The 26064-nt window shown below is 39.5% G+C and overlaps 1 protein-coding gene across 4 annotated transcripts in view; it reads right to left on the reverse strand.

Moving 5' to 3' along the window:
• The window catches only part of ARFGEF3 (ARFGEF family member 3), an 87366-nt gene that overhangs the window by 13439 nt on the left and 47863 nt on the right, over nt 1-26064 (reverse strand). For all 4 annotated transcript variants that reach the window (XM_063390279.1, XM_063390278.1, XM_063390277.1 and 1 more), the window contains 19 exons: nt 22908-23074; nt 20766-20931; nt 19250-19357; nt 18795-19010; nt 18432-18542; nt 16972-17122; nt 16236-16550; nt 14518-14651; nt 12751-12896; nt 11861-12040; nt 11340-11484; nt 10111-10233; nt 7924-8027; nt 6403-6547; nt 3723-3851; nt 3017-3193; nt 2404-2518; nt 1534-1636; nt 860-991 (listed from right to left, as the gene is read on the reverse strand). In XM_063390279.1, coding sequence (XP_063246349.1) covers nt 860-991; nt 1534-1636; nt 2404-2518; nt 3017-3193; nt 3723-3851; nt 6403-6547; nt 7924-8027; nt 10111-10233; nt 11340-11484; nt 11861-12040; nt 12751-12896; nt 14518-14651; nt 16236-16550; nt 16972-17122; nt 18432-18542; nt 18795-19010; nt 19250-19357; nt 20766-20931; nt 22908-23074 — 2867 coding nt within the window. The remainder of the gene's footprint in view (nt 1-859; nt 992-1533; nt 1637-2403; nt 2519-3016; nt 3194-3722; nt 3852-6402; nt 6548-7923; nt 8028-10110; nt 10234-11339; nt 11485-11860; nt 12041-12750; nt 12897-14517; nt 14652-16235; nt 16551-16971; nt 17123-18431; nt 18543-18794; nt 19011-19249; nt 19358-20765; nt 20932-22907; nt 23075-26064) is intronic.

The following is a 26064-nucleotide window of genomic DNA, read 5'->3' on the forward strand; positions in this document are numbered from 1 at the left end:
ATAGTGTCTACAAGAAAAGTATTAATGTTACAGTCCCTGCTTTCTTGAGTTCTGCACCTTTAAAACTTATTTTAAAACACATTTTCTATTCAAACAATGTCTGTCACTACCACATTAGTTGTGATCACCAATCCTGGTCTGTGTGTCTCAGATTTTCAAGCAGCATCAGAGTATGATTTATCAAGTCAGAAACTGACACCAAACTTCTGCTGGCTGTTTTAATCTATCTGCTTTCCCGTGCTGAAACTGTCACATGGTATTTACAGTTATATGGTACCCTGCAGGTCATTAAGTTCAGGCTGCTATATTTCAAAGAACTTGTTTCATATAAACACTTTCATAGAATGAATAACCTTCCTTGTAGTCAAAAGGACCCTAAGAAGGTTGCTTCCAAGTTTGCTCTGCTGATTCTGATTAGGAGTTAGTGAATCATTTGTTAAATGTCAGCATTATCCTCTAGTTCCCAGTAAGCCTTTTTCTTCTTTGCAATCTATACCTAGTTATTTATAGAGAAAAATGCTTTGAGAGGTTAATCAAGTCTTGTTTTCCTATTTTCATATCACCATCTCTGTTCTAGTGCAATTTTTGTGCTTTGAATTTATCATTCTTTAACAGAGTATTCAGAAATCTATGTGACACTCTTGATGAGTATTCACAGAGACACCACTATTGCCCTTTCTCTATGAGAAACATCTCCATTGATGTATGCTAACCTGGAAGTTTTTAAAATTACATTACACAGTAGGCTGACTGTCAGTCCTCTTAAGAGACCCATGCATTTTTCCCACTCTAGGCATTCCAAATTCCTATTTACAGAGCGATAGTTTTTTCTCACTTCCCCTAAAACATCTGTCAGTACCTGTTGTGCCATGGCTCTGATTCTCCAGTACTCAGCTTCAGCACTTGGTGAGAGGGAGGGGGCTGCCACCTTCACTTCACAGGCATCTCCACTAAAGCTTTCAGTACCACTGTGGAAATAGCCCAACAGGTTCTAGAGAGAGACACAACATCAGAATTTCACTGTGAGCTAAACTAATAACTGTAGCCATGTCCAGCCTGTTTGTGTGAAATACAAGATTCAGTGACTTTTCCCATTCCCATCAGCTGGTCACCTGCTATCTAGCAATTAATATATCCAATGTAAAGGCAGCTTCTTACAGATGCAGGTCTGAAAAGCCTTCACAGGATTTTCTGTTTGCAAAACAGATGGTGAATTGAAAACTAGTCTATATGGAGCATGCAGCTACAGCAAAGCAACATTGTCTTCTACATAGTTTTTGTAAATCCAGAGGAAGAAATGTATCAAAAGAGAAATTTCACCTATTGAACTCTTCTGTTTTCATGCTGGCAAGGCAATTTAAAGTAAGTTTTAAAATAACTGTAAGCTACTAGTGTTGTCTGTATATGTTTAGAAAAACTGATTCAATCTCCATCGTTGATCCAATATGTTTAATTGTGAATTGAAAAATTAATGACCTGTCAAAAGTTAGTTATGTGATTACATTTTGACTGACAGCAAAATGGCAGTTTCACCTTTACTGGCTCCAGAGTGGCAGAGAATGCATCCTGCAAGGCACAACATGCAAGCCTCCACATCTCTTCAGTAAAAACAGGCCCTGCTGTCACCAACACATACCTGCAAGGACACAGGAAAACGTTACCATGTTCAAGAAGGAACTAGACAATTCTTACTTATAAAGGGAGAAGGTTGAAAATTCCCATCTTTGGAAGTGTCCAAGGCCAAGCTGAAGGGGGCATTGAGCAACTTGGTCTATCTAGTGGAAAGTATTTCTGCCCATGGCAGGGGAGTTGAGACTAAGTGATCTTTAAGGCCCCCTCCAACCCAAACCATTCTATGATTCTATGAAAACAGAACAAAAGGCTTACTCAGTAGCTAGCTAATGTTATCCAGTCTCCACAGTTGTTACCCTGACCTAGTTTTGTAATTACACTACAGCTTTGACTTTTTTTTCTTCTTTGCTTTTCCTCTTTAAGTAGGCATCTTGCCACAAGAACCACACACTATGTAACTGTATAAATGCAGTGCTTATTTTGATTATGACTGTAAAAACCTGAGAACTGTGAAAGGTGCTAAATACCTCTAAAGACCTGTGAATGCCAGAAGAACCTTTTCCTTAAGGATAAATTATTAACTAACTATATATAAGTAATGTGCAAGTGCTTTTTTTGAGAATCATACACATAATAAAATTACAGGTTCTGAAGCACACTGAAAACAGCAAGAAAAGGTCAATAAGTCTAAAATTCATTATTCAACTAAAAAGAGCTAAGACGTATTGTAGACTTCTTTTGAGATGCTAACCAACTTATCAGTCCACAAGTTCTTCAAAGACATAGACATCTTTTTAAAATAAAATGCTAAGAGTGAACAGATTGGGTTACCTGATACAGGAGCAGCCAACTCTGGAAATAATTTCTGTTGGTTCTGCTACACAGGCTACCAGCAACTTGAAAAGATCTTTCAACATAGTATTGATCATATTTTCATAACCAATATCTATAAGGAAAAAACACAGGCTGGTTTTAACATTATTGCCTTTTCCTTATAATAAAGTCTTGATACACTTACTGCTATTCAGAGAATATGCAAACCCAAATGTTTTTATGCGGCTATTGAAACATGTATTGCATCAAGCTGAAATAAGAACAATCCTTTTTAAGTTAACAATACAAAATGTCTAGATTGAAGTGGTACAGGAGAAATTATCTTAGATCCTGTTTCTGATATTCTCATTCCTTATGATCAAAATGATGATCTTTTAATTTTGAAGATAGCCCTGCTCTGAGAAGGAGCCTGGTCTAAATAACTTCCATAAGTGTCTTACAATTTTTTCCCCATAACTCTAAAACCTATGAAGAAAAAATCCCAAACAGAAATTTTTAACTTTTCTCCTATTTTGTGCTTGAGCAACCAAAAAGCAATGAAACCACCTCCCAAGCAGCTCTTCAGTAACATGGCACTGATGACAGTGGATGTGACACTGCAGTGACATACCTGAGTGTATGAAATTCTGAATGTGCTCCACTACAAGTTCACTGGAAAGGCCAATGGCATGCTTGAAATTAGAAGAGGCCACATCCCAGTAAGAATGGTCACCATGGCTGCGATGGAGCCAAAGAGACATCGTGGGAAGAAGAAGATGTACAACTGCATAAATGCCAAATCCTGGTCCTTAAAATAAACACAATAAGGGTTGTATAGACTTGCTTACAAAGCCTACATGCTCAGTAAATTTGCTAACTTGTTCCAAGCTGAAGCCTGAGGTAATGCTGAGAGAAAGAGGTTCTGCAACTTTTTTGTGGGATGAGAGTGGCAAAATGTTTTGGATGTAGTTATTAGGTACATTTAGCCAACAGTTTACCTGCAGTCTTTCCCAGCAGATGTGCTGGGAAGAATTATGTAATATTCTCTCTCCATTTCCTAGACACAAAGCAAACATTTTCTGTGGCTAGGACATGGATAGAGTACCATACCTCTTTATGGTGCAATTTCAATACACTCTTACAAGATGCCTTTTGTCAACAGAATGATGACAAAAGAATGATGGAACAACTTATCAGCTCTGAGAAAATCCCTTTCTAGTAGAGAATGTCTCTGTGCAGCTTTAACACAAGTAACATGCTTTACAGAAGTGGCTTAGGAGTCTAAAAGGTTTGGCTAGGACTCCACTAGCTCACATTTTATCAAGCCCTTTCATTACCAGGTGTCTTGGCAACATCCCTCAGCAACTCAAAGAGCAGATCCAAAGTAGGAGGCTGGTGCTGACGGGGACAGTTGGATATGGCAGTTGTTAATTCTTCCAGCAGAATAATCCAGACATTGATAAGGCCTACAAGTAAAGAAAGAAAGATTAAAAACCATGAGTAAGATGCTGCTTGACACGGGTGAAACTTGCCCTCAGAAATGAAGGAAATTAATAAATTAAGTACCTTAAAGATCATGGTTCTTGCATGTTTACTGTTGTAATGTAATGATTGTGGACAATAGCCATTTTTGAGATGATGGTTTCCTTTTCCCTCCCTTTCTTTCAAGTTTGTGTTTTGTCCCATCCTTCCTCATCAATGCAGACCTTGTTCTGGTCATACTTTGCTATTCCTACTAGCTCAGTCTCTTTAACCTTGTGTAAAAAAATCCCACAAAACTATATATAAATAAAACATATCTCATTACCATTGCAAATGCTGCCCAGGATAGATTGTACTCCTTTAGGTTATGCCTTAAAGTAAGGCTCCTGAGGAGACTAGCCATAATTTAACTGGCTCTACTTGGTACTCAGAACTGAACAGTAAAAATGTCTCACGAGGTATGATCAGGCTGCCTCACATGTCATCTTTAGATATTGAAGAGGTCACACAGCTGGACAACTGCCAGAACAGCAGAAAGGATACAGGTGAGCTCTTGTCTGCACTGGCAAACAGGTATCCCCTAAATGATTATGGGACACAACTAATTTCAATAATTTTCAATAATTTCATAATTTTGAAGATGGTTAGGAATTGTTGTCCTTTAATTTTTCACAGAACCCTTTTAAATATTTTCTAGTTTCCCATGATAATATGAACAACTGGAAGGATCTTGCACATTATACTCTTGAGTAAAGTCACCTTAAAAGGCTATGGGTTTATTAGGCTAAAATAGATTTTACTTTGGCTTACTAATAAATTCTTTTCTCTGCTAGTGCTAGCTATGCTGATGTAGTCTGTATCTTAATGATGCTTGGTGGCTAAATATGTTCTAAAAGCAATACAGGAGGGAACTCTGTTTAAGATTCACTGAGCTTGCTAACTGCAAGAATCTTCCTGAGAAACAAAGCAAAAACAGTGAAATCATGACTTTGTAACTAGGTTGATGTTTTATTTTTTCACACCACTTTCAGAGGGCAATATGTATGGTGACATTGTTTTGAGTCAGTGACTTTAATGAACTTCTGGATAAGGAAACAGCACAAATGACTCAGAATGAAATATGGATTTTCTAATCTGGGACAACTGAATATCTCTAAAACACCCTCTTGAAGACTCCAGCATGAAATCAAATACAGTATGAAAATATGATGCAAATATGGCAAAGTAGGTTAAAACATTTTGCCTCATCCTGCTACTGACTTTGAGCACTAGTGTGGCAGGTAAAGACTGCCTTGTGTCTTTGTAAAGTTAGTTTGCCTAGCAATGTTCTAACACTATTGCTATGTAAATAACAAATTGGGTGGCAGTCTCAGGGCTTAGCTGAACCAAAAGAACCAAAAGGTTTATTTGCTGCAGGGTGATATTTCTGTTTACAGCAAGAGATTGACAGGCAGAGTCACTTCAGAACAGTAGACAACTGAGGTGGGGAGACCCTAGGTCAAGTTCCAAGTCTGATTCAAAGCAGAGGCTTCAATGACTTGGGTCTCCTACATTCCAGGAGAGTATCTTAAAATCCACTGAGAAAAATCAAACCAAACTCAGCACAGAAAGACGTAAAAGGAGGTTTTGTGAAAAACTAGGACTTGTGACTTTCTAGTTTCAGAGAGCAGCTTTTTTCTCCTTTATCCAGGGTAGCAGGACCAGGACAATCCATGAGGTGGAAGAGTCTAGATAAAAGTAGGTACCAAGGGCCAGTCTGGTGAGGCACATGAATGAAATGCACTGGAGTCAGCCTGAGCCTGCTTTCTGCCAGACTGCAGCTGACTCTTCACAGAGGCCGCCTGGTTGGAACAGGTCAGTAGTTCACATATTCAAAAGTACTGCTGTAAAGGTCTCCTGAGCCCAGAAGCCATAAGGCTGCATTCCTCTACTGCTTGGCTCTGCACACTCTGGTTCATCCAACACCTGATTAATCCACAACCCATATAAACCACACAAATAATCAGGAGACAAATGCTGCTTGTTTTTCTGGAGGTCACAGTGCTTTTTATGGACTTCAGAAATTCACTGTTTATTTCAACAGACCACAGGACCTAAGTTTGGAAACATTTAAACAATGATTCTTTATCTTTCTAGACTGTAACTCAATACTGGTATTTTTTTCTGTTAAAGGCAGGCCTGCCAATACCGACTTCAAAAGGTTTTAACTCCTTTACTTCAGCTGTGGTCTAGAAAGTATTTTTGTGTTAGTTCTCAGAAATACACAATGTTTGTGTTATGAGTATCAGGATAATCAAAATAATTGTTAATCAAAATACTGTTATCTTGCTCTAAGAGAAGGGTTGTATTTTTCCCATAAATGAACTTTATCTTTTATATAAAGAAGGTGACAGGACCTGAACTTCCAATCTGGGTGTGTGTAGACAACAAGGAAACAATAAACTATGAAGTTTTCCCTCCTTTGTGCTTCAGCAGTTGGCAAAATTTGAAGAAGCAATTGATCAGTTCTGCATTCACTACTTTCAATGCACTTACCAGTGTCATCATCGAAGTCAGAAAGGATGCACTCAATCCCGTCCTCACTGCTGGCTGACTGCTCCTGTGCTCTTCGGGGCAAGTTAACCAGCCGGCCACTGAGGAAGATGGGTTTCAAGGGCATTTTATAGATTTTGGCTAACAACTTGGGACGGTGGAGAAGAGGAGAGAGAAAAAAAGAGAAGATAAATACCCATACAAAACTTTGTAAAAGCAATCACATACAACATAGGTGTATAGAATAACATAAAAGGTATGCAAACACAATTAAAGGCCAGGAGTCTTCCATTCCCTAACAAGTAAAAAGTTGTGGGTAAAGAGAGGGAGAGCAATAATCTAAATAACACATTTCTGAGATGGAAGTCTGCTCTCTTCTCATTTGTGAAGGGCAAACGTTATAACTCACTGATTCCATCTATGACCTACAAAGCTCTGTTAGCCGTCCTATTGCAGGGATACTACCAGCATTTAATCATTAATTATTTCTAAGTAAATAATGTATTTGCAATATACAGACAAGATTTCTTTTTAGTCATTCCTGTTCTTCTTTTACTGCCAAGTTAAAAGGTATAACAAGGTATAAATGGCTGCTGCTTTTAAAGAGGAGAAAATACTTCTCCCTCACTGTGGAGTTTGTAAGGGTGAGGAATAGCAATGTGGTACAAATAGTGTACGGGCAGAACATACATTAGATATATAGATAGATATTTACTAATGTTTTAGATGAACAAGATAGCAAGTTCATTTTGGTATGTCTGCTGTTTATTATTCTGAGTTGCCTTATTCTTTCCTTCTTTTCTCAGTCTGATGAATCCACCCATTATCTCTGAACTTAGATATTAATTACTTTCAGCAATGATAGTATCCTTTGTTGCACTTTTGTATTGTACCCAGAAAAACATGGCCTGGGTCCAACAAAAAGACCTGCAGCTGCTACAGAAATACAAATAAGACCATAAAATCAGGCAAAAATTGTCCAGATAACCCTGGATAAGAATATATGCTGTGTGCAAGGAGATTATAGGAAACATGTCAGCATTCTAATTATTAAAGTTTTGTCCTGAGCTTCAGATATGTTTGCATGGTATAAATAAGCTCTTTCTCCATTTCAGAGGGTGTAAGCTGTTGTTCTTAAAATATAAGAATTCTTAACTTCTTGTTTTGTTGTTTTTTGGGGTTTTTTTTGTCTTTTATTCCAACCACTGTTTGCGGTAACTGTTTAATTAAGAATGAATTTAGTTTTGAATAATGTTACTACAAGGTTTTGAACATTCACATTTTCTCACATGCTCCCTGGGTCTGAGTGTTTTTATCTCCTCGGTTTTCCCATCGCTAACTGGCCTGGAAGGTATGATATTCCCTAAGGCTACCACTGTCCATTTGGCAGTGCAGGGTACTACCATCAGGGTCACCACAGACTCTGTTGGGTTCATGCACATCATCCAATGATTGATGCAAAGCCTGCAGGTTAGAAGTGCTTCCCAGGCCAGGTTAGTGCCTGTATAAGATTGTTCATCATACCTGAGAACATCTCCTGAGGTAATCAAGCGCGGGAAGGCACAAGTCTGTAGATGCAGATCCTGATCCTGGAACACACTCACCCATCTCCTTACAATCTACTTCCCCTGGGGACAGGAAAGGCAGCATTGGGAAAGACAGAAGGAAAGAAATAAATAGAACATTAGTTTTCTTATCTCATTCAGTTACACCCTAATGTCTGAGCAGAATCCAGAAAATACCCTCTGTTTTATCTTCTTAGATGATAACCAGGTGACGTCCACACAAGCAATACAGTAACACTGGTCATAGTTTGTACACAAATTTTTATATTAATAAATGCTTTAATAACCATATGCCTATTTAATATCTCTTTAGCAGAGTCTTTGGGAGTTCTAATAATCATATATTGTATTATCTGTCATATTAACTCCATTCCACTTTCTTCCATGGGTGTAGGAATGACTTGCTCATATTCATCCTTTGTTTAATTACTACACTATTTTTTTCTATTCATTTGCACCCCACTGCCCTGGAAAATTCTTCTACCACAAGTTCTTCCTATTAGTTTATTTACTGCTTAAATACATCATTTTATATTTTGTATACTACACTTCCTTCTGTTGTCTAATGCAGGTAATCACTGTCTCACAGTTTCAACTGCATAACACATATCCTCAGCTTCCAGTGCCTCTCTATTGCTGATCTTCCCAACTTACATCAGCAGACTGCTCCTTTCCGGACAGCTTCACTAGAGGAATTCAATAAGCAGAGCAGCTCCAAGGCATCCTGCTGCAGAGCTCCTGTCTGGATAACTCCATTCACTTCATCATTTTCCCTGTCTGCCAGTCTGCCTGTCTCCTCTCAGCTAATGTTCTGCCCACCTTAGAATACTTGGCTTAAAACCATTTTTCCAGTTTAGCCAAGCACTTCCCATTCAGTGCCAAATCTGAAGTGTGACTAAATGCCTATTAACATTTTCTTGCCTTATTCCACTCATAAAAAGCACAAGATAAATATTAAATTCTTTCATTAGATCCTACTTTGTTCCCCTTTCACTATATTTATTTGTTTTTTTCTATTCTCTTAACTATTCTCTCCATAATGTATTTTAAAGTTTTGCCTACTATTGAGATCAGCCAAGTCAGCCAGTGAAATTTGAATCCTTTAGTTTTACAATAAAATGCACATAGTATAGTATTGCATTTGCTGATGTTTCCCATAGTCCTATTACCTTTAATACAAAAAAAGACCTTGCTTTTTGATATGTGACCACAATAGGGTCAAATTATCTCATAAAAGTGAGAAACTTACAGAAATATACGATAGGCTTTTAAGCTCTCCAGAAGAAACACAAGTTCCCTCTATTAGTAGTGGACATGTAAGTTTATTTCTCTTTTGTAGTAATAACTACAATTACATCACAAGGTGAATTCTTCCACCCATTGAAATCAATGGTGAAATAGCTCAATGAGACAAGAGTAACATTAAAGAGTAGATCTGCTGCAGCTAGGTGCTTCATTTAAATCAAAAGTAGTTGCTTACAGAGCTAGAAATCTCTGTGAATTAATATTCATATAGAAACCAAAAGCCCCAGTTTACCACTATTTAAAAGTTTTATAATTTACATCCACAAAAAAACCCCCAACATTGTCACAGTTCAATGAAAAGTGTCAAATTCTAATGATCAAGGCAAGCCATGGATCACCAGCACAGGGGTAGAACGACCCAGCACCATTTGCCTTTGTTCTGAAGGCTGGCGAAGCATGAAAATTATTTTGCAGGGTCACCCTGACATGCTGTGCCTGGTCTCTGCTGCCCACGGTGTGAAACGTGCCCTGCTCTGTTCCAAACACTCCATGCTGTCTCTGCACAATGCCAGGCCATTTCTGCAATATTATAGGCTTGGAGGGTTTTTTTAAAAATTATTTACATTAATATAAGCAAGTTCGGTGTAAACTAAGATCAAATTAAGAAGTAGACATTTAATAGTGAGATGCATCTTTGCAGCTATAAAAACTCGAAGAACTGATAGTACTAAAAATATTCCAGAAATAGTCCCTTGGTCTTGATTTTATTTTTTTAAAGCATTCTGGATGCAACATCTTCACTGCCCCTCTCTTTCCTACCATGCTATGCATTACATAATTGAATTTTCCTCTTCTGCACGATCAAGCTTGATGTATCATGGTTTAATAGGAAAATATTTACCCAGTCCTTTGACAAACTTCATAAGGCACATAATATAACTGGTGGCAGCGTTGGCGAAGACCTGGATGTTGTCTGTGTTTAGAAATGCTTCAAAGACATCAAACACTGGAGCCTGGCGTTTCCCTGTGGAGATAACAAGATGAGAACTCTTCTTCACATCCCCTTAAAAATAATTCTCTAACCATTTTTCAACAATTTAACTGAATCTGCAGAATCTTTTCTATTCTGGGCAGAAACAGAAATGATCTTAAAAGTAAAACCTTCTCTTGCTCTTTGGGCAACTCATGAAGCCTTTCATAGGCAGTGACAGAGATTCCCTCCTCTGCCCAGTCTATGACAAATACCAGTTTATGCCTCCTCAAATTGTAAGAGCGGGTTTGAATTCTTGAACTCAAGAGCTAATTCTTCTATTTGGTGGAGGTTTCTATTTAGTTTCTGGTTTAGTTTTTGATAATTGCCAAGATGACATCAATCATGCAGAAAACTATTCAGACTATAAAGTAACAAGATAGTCTCACTTTTTCAAAGTAGATTATCAGCCTTCAAAAGCTGTATACATCGGCATTCAGCCATCAACCATAACAGATCTCAATGACAAAGTTTAGGAGGAAAAACACATCCCTTACATGTGACTTGTCACATTTAAACATACATTCTAATGGGGCAAAAGAACAGAAAAAATGGGTTTTCCCATATTAACACGTTTCTATAAAAGCAAATGTCTCTGGGAGGGATGCACATTCTTACAGAAATGTGGTCTGTAATAGCACTAGGAATCTGAAAGCCTTGTGATCAAATGTCTGGACAAGCACTTGGCCTAGATTATCACATTAATTACCCTGATATATAAGAGCAATAGGTTTCATACAATAGGGAAGACAGTCCACAAGAGACATGCTGCTTTGATACAGTCCTTTCTCCAGCAGGACCGTGACAAATACTCAGTCAAGTTCAGCACTTTGAACTGCGCTACTGTCTTGCTCAAAATTATTCGAGTAGGTTTGAAGCATTTCTTTCTCATTCTAATAATTTGTTAGAATGCAGAGGATAAAAGGTCAGAACAATATGTCTGCTTTCCTTCCCACCCCAACTAGTAAGTCAGGTATTTTGGTACAGTTCTGGAGTGTTGCAGTGCCACTGTTCAGTTCGGGCATTTAAATATATTGAGTTAGTTACTGTGTCCCCCAGGGAATCAAAAGCACATTTGAAACAGCACAGTAAGTTCTTACCCATAGAGTATTCTCCTACAAGGTACTCTTTAACCTCTGACTTGCTGCTGCTGTGCACGGTTTCCAGGGCACTGAACAGGGGTCTCCATCCCGACTGAATCTGGGTAGAACACATTTCCACCAACTCTCCTATAGAGGTGATCACCTGCAGCCAGTGAAGGAGGGGTTAAAAGAAAAAGAGCCAAAAACCAGAACTAATCTACTGATGGATCTTCAGAAGGCACGCGAATGTCTTTAAAAACATTCCTAGACCTCACTATGACAATCTAGATTATTTTATTCTTTAAAAATTTTTAGTAGAAAATCTTTATTTAATTACTTTAAAGCCAGGTCTACTGTCTCTGTGCTCTGCCACAATGCTGGATTAGGTAGGCAGAGCAGTCCCAATTCCTTGAAGATGATTAAAGGGCAGTATTCAAAGGGAATTTGGGAAACACTCTCAGGTGGACCAAGTGCAGTCTGGAAACCATTCCTATGGGCATGGAGACCAGATACAGATACATTAATAAGAGCTGACTTGCCTGGTCCTGCACATCCTCATCACACAGCTCCAGCTGCATTATGCGCTCAAAGGGGCGGAAAAGCGCCTCGTTGAAGTGAAAGTGAGAAGGCTCGTTCCAGTCCATCAGCACTTCGGTGAGGATGTCATGGATGAAGGAGACAGCCTTCTGGGACACGTGTCTCTCCTTGTGACAGGCAGCCTGCAGGCAAAGGAGAAGTATTAGACTGTGTCTAAGCAAAGAATTTACTTTTAGTCAGACACTTTGAAGGGAAGTAAGCACTTTGTATGACTGAACCTTCAAAACAGCTTCACCGCTGATGTGACCAGGGACCCCACTGTAATGGAAACAGGAGACTACTGCCATGGAAACAGATGACTGAGATCTGAGCTGCCTGGAGGGCCACAGATGTATGAAAGCTTGCTGACAATTAAAAACACATAGAGCTAAAAATAAATAAATACTAAAATTCACAGAACAGAACTTGTGTAAAATACTGTCTTTTGTTTGGAGTTTGTGACCATTTTTTCCTTCAAAAGCTAGCAGCTGAGCTGGCTTTATGCGGGAAAAGAAGACCTACATCCTTTTACGGAAAGGATTGCAAGGATGCAGACTGGGAATATAGGCAGATGGAGGAGTCCCTTAGAGCCCATTGGGGTGGTTTCAGTTTTTTCACCAGACACAACTTGCATCATATTGCAGAAGTCCAACACCCTGTCCCTGCCCATTTCAGTCACATACAAGCACACTCCTTGGTGGCAGTATCGCAATACAAGACACAGTGTATACAACACAGAGCAGATTTGACAACATTGAAGGTTGTTATACACTTTAAGAGCTATCAAGCCTTCTCCATCTTTTTCAGCTTTGTCACTTGGTGCACACATTCCATTTTTGTCCCCCATTCCTACCTCTACAAGGTGAGGTGCCACCAGGCTCCAGCAGCGCATGAGGTGGAGCAATGGGCGGGACTTACTCCTTACAATCCTGAGCATGGCATCACCAAGTCGGAATAAGTGAAGTGCACTTCTCCTGTCCTGTGTAGATTTGACTTCACCTACAAGGAAGTACAACCATAAATGGAAGCTAAGCATCAGCTGCTCCCCCACTGCTAAATGTTTGAACTGGAATTCGAAATTGTTGATTAAATGATTAAGTTTTTGATTATTGGCAAGCTTTAGTGGGGCAAGAAAGAAAAAACAACCCCAAAACCAATGTAAAACACATTGGTAAACATGGTAAAAAGGTAAAAGGACATGAGATGGACCCAAGTTTAAAGTTTACTAAACATGCTTTAAGTGATCACTTTTTTGCAAACATATGAAAGACAAAGACTTGGAAAAGTAGTACAGTAAATTTAGCAAGGAGTTAAATAATTGATATTAAGACCCATAATGGTAGTTATGAAAGGTTTTGGTGACATCTACAGGAAAGATTATAAACTGCAAATTTTTTTGCTTGGGTACTTAATTTCATATTTCTTATTAAGCAAAGGATACAAAGAATAGAATGTGAGAAAATGCTTTTCTGTTCCCCAGTCAGATTACATTAACAAGTAACTAATACTTGTTATTTCCTGTTGAAAGGGATTCATCTTCCATTGCTCTTACAACATTTGGAAAGACACTTTATCCTCTCATTTCAAATATACTGGTGCTTTTATCTCTAACAAAAGATGTAATCAGGGGACATATAATTTTTACAATAAAAAATAGCACCTAATTCCTCTATCTTACTTTTAATTTCAGTATTAAAACTACTGTTGATTGACTACTACATAACCTGAAAAGAGGAAATCTATTTATTAAAACTAGAGGTATGAATGTTAAGGTCTGGAGACAAGCACGACCAAAAAACCCAAAAACTTGAAGTGTCATACTGAGAAAATGACAAGTAGCACTTCAGGGAGAGAAGAAACCAATTAAATTGGAGACACAGATTAAAACTGTGTCTGCCACAGGACAGAACAAAACCTGTATGACTAATGTAGCTTCTACAGGCATAGTATAAATTCAAGTGAAGTTATCTTCCTTTGTGTCCAACTCTTCTGCTCTGTTTGAGACAGTGATGGAAACAACAATTTACAGGCTTTGTACTGTGAGGTACATGCTCTACTCTGTTGGGGAAAATCAAGCAGGACAAATCCCACTGCTTTGTTTAACATTCTTCATTTGTGTGCTTTGTTCTCTATCACCCATTTCCTGAACACCTCAGAGGTTATCCTACTATCAAATGTCAAACCTAAATCCACTGTCTTAAGTCTAGATTGACTCGAGTTTCCATACTGGCCTGGGTTCAAAAATAGAGTTGTGATTATATACTGGCAGGCAATTAACACCCACAAAGTCCAAGAACCAAATGAATGTCCTGTGATGTGTTTCAAAGCAGGTCTGGATGTGGTCCCTGTTCAAAAAAAAGCACTCAATCTTTTCTAAAGACAAAATCAGTTCAAAAGTTCTCACAATTCTAATATGAAAAATCATATTAGACTATATACTGGCTTTTATTTATACCTTGAAATTTCAATTGGAAATAATTTGTAGGAATACAAAGCAAGTAAGCAGTACATATATATAATACATGTATATAAAACACTCTGTATATAATATACTGTAAGCAGTACATATATATAATACATGTATATAAAACACTCTGTACGGGATCTTCAGGTGATTTACCTGGCATTGCTAGTGAGTAATCAACTGTATCTGTGACTGAATGGAAAAGCTGGGCCTGAGAAGCCTTCTTGAGCTGGTAAAGGAAGCCTGCCAATGCCGTCAAGTTTAACTTGTCAGCAGCATCTTCAAAAAGCCTGTAGGTAAAGAACAGAATCTAACTGAAAAATTCATGAGATGCAGACTTAAATGTGTATGTAAGAGGAAAACTATCTGTTTGTGGCTTCTGTATGTGCCTTTTGTGACACATTGGGCTGTTGAGGGCTTTTTTATTTATACAGTGCTGCAGCAAGACTTTGATCCAGAAGCTTTATTAATTGGAGGGTGGAAAGTAGGTTGCTATGGGAGCAACCAGAATCCTTTCAAGATTCAACTACAGCACTAAAACAGAAAGCCACTTTTTCAAGTTACCTTAATGGTATAAGCCATTCATGAACCAGAAATCAAAAATCCAGTTGAAACATGCCCAGTCCTCACAACACAGATCATCATAGCTTCACTGACTTTAGCATTATACCAGTTTGCTCCATCTGAAGTTACCAACCTAACTGGAAAAATAAATTGATTCAAGTCTTAAACCTAAGGTTACTGTACTTGAATTGCTATTTTGAAATATTTTGCTGGTTTTAGCTGGGGTAGAGTTAAGTTTTTCAACAGTGGCTACTGTGGGACTATGTTTTGGTTAAACAGTGACAAATACAAGCAAGAGTTGTTATTTTCAGCTGCAATGGGTTCTTAGGATTTAACAGTTAAAATCTGTACACATAAAACAGTAAATGTGGTTACACTGGAGGGAAGCTCCACAGAGATGACAGTGAAATTTCATATGATGCAGACAGAATTTGACAAAAATATGATTTTCTGTCATTGCTTGTCATGAAAATATTTCTATCATCCTAAGAAACAAGAGATTAAGTCCTAATAAACATTTGCACTTAAGTAAAAGGGTAGAAATGAAATCAGCATCATTAAAATTACAGTATTGCTATTCTCAAATCCTCAGAACCAAGACGTATTGTAAATGTGCCCAGAGTAAAATTTCTACAAGCAGTTTATGCATTACTTTTGGCTCTGAATTTACACATAACATCTTCCTATGGGCAGAAATCAAGACAAAAAATGTCAGTTGGATCAAAAAGGTAACTGCAAGGATGCAAACCCAGGAATTTTTCAACTGTAGCCTGGGCTGCTTAAAAAATAGCAGAAATAATATTAGTTGGCAGACCATGATGAAAGGACATTTAAGACAGACATTCTGTGACCATACTTGGTTCCCTTCCTCCTCTGGACATTCTGGGGAAGCCTGATGATCTGTCCACACAGCCCTGAAAGAAGCAGCTGCTTTCTGACTGACATTGGCCTTGTCAACCAGTCCTTTCCTGTCAGGACAAGACACCCCTTTACTTTGCTTAACTGAATACATCACATCAATTTACATGCAAGAAATAAATCCACCACTCTCAGGATGCATTTGATTTGCTTGGCATATTCACTGCTGTGCACAGACATACTCAGCTCACTACTTTCAGGGACTGCAGAGATGAAAAAACCCAAGGTCTTTTAGAAACTGTTGGTTGTGGCAAATACGCAGCTCTCTTGTGGAATTCAGCTGAAGCAAATGGCTGCAACGAACACAGATGAGACCCACTGCAGCACAAAAAGGGCCATTTTGGTACTGCTTTGGGAACAAGGATCCTGGTTCCTGGCAGCAGTGCCTTTACCTGTCAGCCTGCGTGGAGAGCGTGAGAACAGCCTTGGCAGCACTGGTGCCACACAGCAGACTGCCTCCGCGGAAGTCAAAGGCTCTGCCCTTACTGCTGTCCTTGATGAGATCCTGGATAGAAACTGGCTGAATGACAGGGTGGCTGCTGAGGGTGGTCTCTTGCTCGGGGGTCAGTGCCTGAGGAGCCTCCCCAGGCTCAGGGTCTGTGTGCAGCCCTGTGGGTGCTTGCTGTGGCTGGGTGATGGTAAGGGAGGGCTGGGCAGCACCGTCGCTGAAGTGGCTGTGTTCCAGCGTGCTGATGTACTCACACACCCTGAGAACACACAAGAAAAATTCATAAACACCCCGAAACAACTCCTCAACTCATCACAGGACATTTTCCACAAACCATAAACACATGATTTCTAACTCTCAGACTACACATAGATAACCTTTCTTCTTACATCCTTTGGCATCCCATGTGCCTAGACAGTTTGGTGGAGGTGCCTGAAAAGCCCATTTAGCTTCCTGAGTCTACCACAGTCTTCTGGTAACTTTAAAGCTTCTAAGCATTGGTTTTGTCCCTGACTAGTAGTGGAAAACAGCACCATCTTTTCTTTTAGAGATACTGGCAGTTAATTCACTCTGACACTTTATACAGAACATTCACAGAGTTTGCAAAGTCCTTTTTCTCAGTCCCTTACTTTCGGCAACATGGCATGAATTCTGGCTATTTTGGGAAAGCTGGTGGGTACCTGAATACATGAGGCCAACAGTCCTGATTATGGCTGCCCATCTCCAGACCCACATTAAGGACTGCATCCATACACAAAACATGAGCAGTGTGCAGGCAGACTCCCTGCACTTTCCCCATCTGCTCCAGTTTCTGCTCCACTTTCTGTTTCACTGCAGCATAAAAAAAATTAAATAACATTAGCTTCTTCAGCTTTTATACAAACACCAGTTTGTATACAGGGTGATGGCAAAAGATTACAGTCTGAACTATGAAAGACCATGAATTTTACACACAAAAAAAAATATCAGAGAAACACATTTCTTTCTGATAAACCTAAGGTAGCTTTAAGATGAAAATCCTTTTTATCTTATCCTATATACATGAAAAAAATCAATGCTAGATTGACACCCTCCACCCCCAAACTCACATCCTGTTGCCCACAGAAGGGTTGCAGATTGCCAGTGGTATTTCTTTTCAGAGATGGCCAACTGGGTATTTATTTTTTACCAAAATCTCCTTTGCTTTGCAAAAAAATTGCATTTACGGATTTCACATGTATTTCCACACAAAAAGTTTCACCAAGGAGCTCTTGTCAAAGCAAAATGAATCTTGAATAGAACCATTTGGATCTATTTATTTTTTCCCAGAATCCCTGATAAGCTTTGTTTTCATGTCGCATTGGAACGGAAACAAGTTTTGAAGCTTTGCAAGCTTTCAGAGAATAGATCTGTTGGCCTCTGGCTACTGCTGCTGCCTCCTCTTTGCTTCAGCATAGTCTGGCCCACTCACTGCAATCATGTCCAGCAACACAGTCAAAAGCTTGTTTAAGCTCAGGCTTTTTCAGTTTTGTTTTCTCTACCAAGACACCAAATTTAAGTACCAAGCAGGGTCATTTGTGCAACATTGTGTTTTGTTATGGGCTTCCTGCCATTAGAAATCAGACATAGCCAGAGAAATTTTGTGTATTTCTTCTCAATAGTCACTGGAGACAACAATTGACTTCGACTTCCGCTGAAATGTTTGAAATGGTGGTACAGAGATGCAGAACTTTTTACATGCTAAAAAGGCTCCATTTTTTATTCCATAGATAATCAGAAGATAATCAAGAATATATAAGCCACACAGGGAGAGTGATGCGAACTCAGCTTACATTATCACCCAACACACAAAAATCCCCAAATAAGCTTTTTTCTCTGATGCTCTCTGGTTGTACTAGTATCACAAAGTTTAAAAAGCACACTTTGAAAACTGATGTTGGCTTATGCATTTTTCCACAGATTTCAGTTCCATATAGAATATAATTAGTGGGACATAATGTTAAGAACCTAGGACAGCAGGAATTGAAGACACACATCTCATATGCCTACAAGTGCACAGCAGAACAACAGAGGGAAATACCACTATGTGTGGCAAAGTGCTTTCCAGTTGCAGCTTTGCAAGCAATATGAGATGAGGTAGGTAATTTAATCCTGTAGTTACCTTGAGCTATAGCATCACTGGGTTCTTGGATTTCTTTTTCTTCTTTCTCTTCTTGGACACAGGAAGCCGCAGACATTTGGGCAAGAGCAGATGCACAGTTGGCAGCAACTCCTGTAAAGCAACAACACAATTACTGTATGACCAACATTTCCTCCCCAGTCCCATACAACCTCAACAAGAGGTAGGATCAAGGAAAGTTGGCTCCATATGTTTATGCTGTAGGGCACTCTATGTGTATTCTCACCATCCACATTCCTATGCAAAACTGGAGCAGGATGCTGCATTTCTTTCTCCCAAATTCCTTCAAGGAAAGTTACCATCCTATTTTGTGACTCTGCCACGACATCCCCCATGCAGTGTTACCTAGAGCACAGCTCAGCCGGGCTGCCCTCCTTAGTCCATCCAGGCTCACGCAGATGGAGTCCTTCTCCTTTTGGTTCTGTTCTTTGGCTCCTTCTGCTCCCAAGATGAAGGCCAGCCCCTTGGAGCTGCCTGCCATGCGGCCGGTCAGTGGGGTGGACAGAGTGTCAATCAAGTTCTTCCAACAGCCAATTAAAATGTATCGGGCAAAAGCAATTCCTAGAGTGGAAAAAACATTAATACCATTGCTACTAGAAAATGACATAACAGAAGCTTTATCATTAATAGTAAAAAGCCAAGTCATATTTGTCCTTGCATGCTGAACTACCAATTCATATGTATGATGTGCTGATATACTTTCTTTTAAAATTGTTATTTGAATTTATCTGAATATGCTTTTGGTACACAACAACCCACTGCTGGTAGACACATTTGTACTTACAATAAAGTCTTAGTACCTGCAACAACAGAATCATCTGTCTTCTGGTTTTGGGAAAGAGGAGATTGAGCTGAAGCAGATGCCATCAACTGGCCCCCAATTGCACTGCTGCCCAAGCCATCAATGTCTGCCAGAACATTAAAAAACATCAGATTACTATTTGCCACAGAGATGGTACAAGGAAACCATGTCTTACTGGCTCTGTGTTCAACTAAGTACTAGCACTGCTGACTTCTCAGGTGTGCTTTTTTGCTACTCTTTCTGCCAGCCTTCTAAAGCCTTGGTATAAACATTAACTAGGACATCTTAGGCTTTGCCCAGTATAACCAATGTTTTGTTGAACAGGGGAGATATCTCACTCTCAAGAGCTCTCTTCCCCCACTCTTCAAGTTACACAGTGAACAAAACTTCCAGTAAAGATTTCAGGGTGTTTCTTACAGTTCAGAACTTACCACACTCTAAATCTCTGCATTTCTTAGTACAGTATTTCCAATCTTGCTAAATTCTGTATTTAGATGTTACCAGACCTCAGTGTGAGTCTTCAAGATGCACTGGGATCCTATGTCTTAAAAGTGATTCTCAGTAGACCTATGCATCCTGAATCTTAACAAAAGAAATACAACCCTCTCTTCAACACAACGAAAGACCAGTTTCTCGCAGAGAGTTTAATGTTAGGGACACCAGGTTGATTTCCTTTCTAACAAGCCCCATCTCCACATCCCAGTATCGTTTTATCCAAGTGTTTTTTCATCTTCCTAGCTCGGTAGCTAAACGTAACACTGAGCTCAACACAATCAGCAAAAAACTTTCAGAGCAGTGCCCTTTGATCACCACTTAATGGCTCAGCTGAAGCCAGTGTTCTCCCTGCATACACTATTTTAATTACATACACATTAAAGCAGACAGTGCATTTTATATCAATACAATATCACAGCCATCCTGATGTCTTTCAGCTGACAAAATTTGATTTTTTTTCCCCCTCAAATGAAGCTAAGGATTGCTTTTAAGCCCTTGTACTCCAGGTTTTCAGCTTCTCTCTAGTGCCATTTGGCATATCCCTGGCATAGCTCAAGTCTGAACCAAGGGGGGTCCATTCTGTGGAGTGATTCCAGGATCAAATGCCACTATTTATATTTGTACTGCACCACAGGCACACTGAAATGGCTTTGCTATGACATCAAGAAAACAGCAGCCTTACTGTTTATCATTAACAAGTATCAAGTCTACCAGTACTGAAACTGACAGAACCAAGAGATGTTCTAGTTCAGTGAAAAACACTACTCTCCCTGTCTCCCAGGGACAGTTTTGATTTTTTTAAAAAACCTATGCTTCAAAACCACTCTGATGAGCCAAAACAAACACTTAAGCAGCTGCCACAGCTAGGTCTGGCTCCTTCTCTACTGATAATTCCACGAGACACCACATACTGCACGATAACACGCTGTTCTGTATGTAATGCAATAAAGCAGCGTGTCATTGTAGCTTGTTTTAGACACGTTTGGAAGTTAGCCTCGCCACCATAATATTGTACTGACCTGTCAGCATGCTGATAAGTGGAAGGCTGTGCTCCTCAGGGCTTCCCCAGTATCCAGCTTCCCCTAGCATGTTCCTTTCTAGTACCTGGTGGTACAGCTCTTCAACCCAGGCCTGGGAAAATACCATCAACACTCCACTGGACTGGACTTGCCTCATGAACTCCTTCTGCAGAGAACCATAAAAGCCAAAAGTAAGACAACAGTGTAAGCCCTACAGCATCAGCCCCCAGATCTACTTCTGAGTAAAGGATTGCAGATATGGAAATTAAGTTATGGAAAGAATTACCAGAGGATTGCAATCTTAGAATTGTTAAAGTTGGAAAATATCTTTAAGATCATCAAGTCCAACTGCCAGCACAACACCATCACCACGTTTACCATTAAACCATGTCCTGAAGTGCCATACCCACATCGTTTTTGAATGCTTCCATGGGCAGTCTGTTCCTCTTCCTTACAACCCTTTCCATGAAAAGAAATTTTCTAATATCTAGTCTAAACCTCCCTGGCAAAACTTGGGATCATTTCCTCTAGTCCTGTCACTTGTTACCTAGGAGAAGAGGCCTACCCTCACCTCACTAGCCTCTCTTTTCAGGGAGTTGTAGACAGTGAGAAGGTCTCCCCTGAGCCTCCTTTCCTCCAGGCTAAACAATGCTAGCTTCTTCAGCCGCTACTCATAGGACTTGGTCTCTAGACCCTTGACCAGCTTTGTTGCCTTCCTCTGGACTCTCTCCAGGACCTCAATGTCCTTCTTGTTCTGGAAGTCCAAGACTGAACTTGGGATTTGAGGTGCAGCCTCACCAATAGAGGGACAATCCCTGCCCTGTTCCTGCTGGCCACACTATTCCTGATACAGGCCAGGATGTCACTGGCCTTCTTGGCCACCTGAGCACACACTGGCTCATGTTCAGTTGGCTCATCAGCTCTCCCATGTCTTTTTCCCCCAGGCAGTTTTCCAGCCACTTTGCCCAAACCTGTAGTGCCACATTGGGTTCTTGTGACCTGAGGGCAGGATCTGACACTTTACCTTATTGAACCTCACACAATTGGCTATGCCCCATCAACCCAGCCTGTCCAGATCCCTCTGTGTCAGTGGAGAATGACATAAACATGAACAGCTCTCCCCTCTCCTACTGCAGTTAATGCAAGATGCAAATCAGAATGACAGTTCTTGCACAGTGACAACAGGACATGCAGATCTCTCACTATTTCCACGAGGCAGGAACAGGATCTCAAACTCAATTAAAAGAAGTTGTGGCACCTAACACAGTCTGCCCAACAACTGGGCCCTTCTGCATTGAACAGTCATCACAGATGAACCGGTCTCCAATTATTTATCAGAATGATCTCTAAGAATACTTTGGGCATGCTCAGGCCTGTCGCACACACTGAATCCTCTGAGAATGTCCTAGAGTAACAGATCTGCGCTTGATCTGCTGCAGAACACATCAGAACTAAGGATGATGTTAAACTCCATTTGTTTTTGAGATGGTCTAGATTATAAATTCTCTTACACTGGAAGTTCAGAAATAATTATACATTTTGACACCATTTTATTTTTTCCATATATCACAATTTTTTTTTTGTTTATTCAGAAAACTCTGAAACAATGTCTCTTGGGCAACTAAGTTGAAAAACATGCATCCATGTTTTATAACTCAATTTTCAAAACAATTTTTAAAAAGCTGAGGAATTCTAGGTGTAACAAAAATTGTAATTTCACATAACTAAGACCCACTTATTTTTCACTTTAACTTCTCATGTCTTTATCTACAGAAATTCAAATCGAGTCTTAGGCAAAAAAAACCCAACAAGATGAAGGTATGGTCATGCACATTATCAAGAGACAATACCTGCTACATCACATGATGCTAATCTATTCTGAAAACAGTTTAACCATCAAAATGACTGCGACCTTAATGACAATCAGTAAGCAGCATTCCTTCCCACCAAATCAGTGTAATTCAGATGCACGACACTTATCATGCAAGATTCATAAGCAGCTTGGAGAACGCTTCATTTGCAATTACTATTTCTCCACTTACCAAGCAGCCTGAAGGCTTTATGTGTGGGCTGGTTTATGTGAAAGGAAGCAAAATAAATTCTCATTTTTTAAAAACAATTATCCCATATTCCCCAACTCACCAGCAACACAGGGGCTTGGGCAGGCTTCTTTCTGTAGTAATCTGAGTTTGCCAATTTTAGGTTGAGCAGCAAAGTGTAATGTGATACCACGTAGAGACTGTCTGCATTCATCAAAGTCTGGAAGTTGAAATTTAGGTTTCCCTCAAATCCTGGTGAGTGCATCATACCTAACAAAAACACCATGTGAGCTCTCATATTTCATACAGATTTTTCCTGGAAAAATATCAGAAACTATCCCTAGCATTTTAGCAACAACAGATTGCTAGAATAGTTAATGAATCATCAGTAGAAATTACTCCACTAAACATACTAGAATAGGGAATAGAAAAATAAGTAGTTCATCTAGAATGCAAGACAAGCTGAACACTCCAGTCACAGTCCAGCAAAGCAAAATGCTAAATTTGAAATAAGCAAGGAGCACCAGCATTCATTGGGATGACTCTCAAGTATAAAGCAAAGGGCAGGATACATCTGCAATGCTAACTGGAAAAGTGAGGTGGGAAGGAGCAGACCCAAAGCCTGTGTACTTAACTGAGAACACACTGCACCAAATGGTGCCAATGAGGTTTACAGCCCTTTTAACCCCCCAGAAAACCTGTTCTGGCTAAGTCAGTTGCTGGATGGGGAGTGGAGTGCTCTGCACCTCGCAAGATCAGTCTGTAATCATCATTCTCTCCATGGCCTAGAGGTATGTGCACAAATACCTGAGGCCAAGCTGGCTGGAACTAGTTACAACTCCAAGCCCTATTTATGTCACACAAGGCCTACTTTCTAAATAGTTGAGCACCTGCACTTCTATCAGACCCAGAAACCACCTGTAAAATACTCATTAGTCTTGAAAACACTATTTGTATGAAGCCTACAACCATGCTCAGTGGCACAATCCCCTCTTCCCATGGATGGTAAATAGCTAACCTACTGGTAGAAAAATATCAATCAAGTATAAGCAACACCTAATTGAATCCCCATGATCTGTAGCTTGAACCATGGAAAAACCAGAAATATCAGATCCACCCAGGTGACTCACAATACTTCACGGTTTTCACATCAACTGTGAAATCCATTCATATAATGTCAATTAGGAAAGATTAAGAAGTCAGCTTTATCCTAAAGGAATGTTTGAAATGGAACAAAAACCAGCTTCCAAGGTCAGTTACATGATGAAGCAAAGTTGTGTCATTCGTTAACTGCTGCAGTGGTTTATTGTGAATATATTCCTCCCACCATAAAGCTCATACCTCTTCTCAGACAAAATACAACATCCATTAACATGAAAAAAAAATCCACACACAGAAAAGAAGCAAATGTTTTTCTTGCCTCTTGAGGGTTTGAAAGCTCTGTGCTGCTGCCTTCTCGGACTTTCCACTGTCGTCACTTTGGGGGCGTGGATAAGGTGAGTAACTGTTTGAGGGTGGATTTAGAAAGAGAGTAACTGTTCCAGGGTGGGTCTAAAAAATGAATACCTGTTCAAGGGAGCAACCTTTGTGGAAGAAGGGTGATGGGGCTGGCCACAAACCAAACCCACAGAGGTTGGCATTGGTTGGGGAAGATTTCTCATGGTAAATGTTGACAGAGAACCTTTACCTGGCACCAAAACTGCAACCATGCACTTGAAAGTAGCCTGTGAGTAGTTTTAGTGATTTCCTTATCAAAACAAAGATGCATCTTAACGCTCTGTCAGATGGAGGATTATGATATTGATGTAGATACCTCATCTCCCACTGTTTTTTGTCTTATCTTAAGTATGTACCTCAGGGATTAAAAACTGCTAAAGTAATAAAAACCTCAAGGCAGAGATGTATGTAAAAGTAAAAAAACCTCAACAACCAAAACAACAAAAAAACAAAAAAAAAAGCCCACTTTATTTTGTATTAAAATGTTTTAAAATATGTGCAACCTCCTATACAAGATTATCATTAAAAAGGAAGGTGTAGAAATGCACAGAAGAGTGGATACTCCATTGAGGGCATATATTTGAGCATCAGAAAGTGTTGGGAAAAATATGTTCCTTAACTTCCTCTAAAATACGGGAAAAGAAATAACTGCATTTGTGAAAGGCTGAGATCACAGAAACCGAAGATGATACTCACCAGCATAAAAACCTGCCCTCTAAAAAGTATGGAATCAAAACTGAAGATTAACCAAGTTACTTGCAAATCTTAATTTTACTATAACTCTGCTTAGCTGACTTCACCTTTTCCATGCTTCTCTCAGCAGTGCTTTAAATTCCTACCTCCATTCATTGCCTTTCAATCTTACGAAAATATCCTAATTTTGCAATACTATCTATATAAGGACCTGGCTTATAGGTAAGAGTACTAAATTGTATTATTCTTCCAAAGTGTAAGAAAAATTGAAAAATTAAACAAAGCAGTTAAATAAGGTCTTCCAGAAACCCAAAAATACTGCTTCTGTACTGACTGGACTCAGAACTGCATCTATGTCTTTTCTCAACTCAAATCTTAACCAACTCTCAAATTTCCAGAAGTATTCTTCAAGAATTATACATGAATAAATGTTGTATGTACAATGAATGGGATCAATCCCTCTATCTTCATCACCTAATCTGTGCCTTGAGCAGCTGGTGCTAATGAAGGACTCCTGAAGTAAGGACCCACACGTTGCTTATACAGGCAGATCAAACTGCTGTCTCAGAAGCTCTCCAGGGGAGTTGTTACCCCCTGAACTTTGTTTCAACTTTCATAAGTCTCTCTCTCTAAAGGTCTTCAAACTCATGGCTGTCTCATCTACAAAGGAGCACAAGTTCTCACCTCAGGAGGACTGATGGACATTTCCTTAAGATCTGAGGTACAAGTTAAGGGACTGTTTCAGCTGGACTGAGTCTCATTCCAGGCATCCAAATGAAACAGGAACTGCCCAGATCTTATGAAAGCATAAAAGTACAATCCTGCAACAGCCACATCTCTATGAAAACTCCAGGACACCTCTTCCAGGCTGTCTTAATACAGTGATTTGCTACTCCACTTTTCCATGATTCCTTACTGAATGGTGTCTTTTACAAGTACTTCACCAAATCCATCTGGAAACCTGGTGTACATCTTTTAAGTACAGATTTAGCCACAGGGGTGGCTTTCTTAGAAAAGTGAAAGGTCTCTCTCAACAATCTAAGTCCAAGACTAGCTATCTTTTCAAGATA

The sequence above is a fragment of the Prinia subflava genome, chromosome 2 (assembly GCF_021018805.1).
Source record: "Prinia subflava isolate CZ2003 ecotype Zambia chromosome 2, Cam_Psub_1.2, whole genome shotgun sequence".
NCBI lineage: Eukaryota > Metazoa > Chordata > Aves > Passeriformes > Cisticolidae > Prinia > Prinia subflava.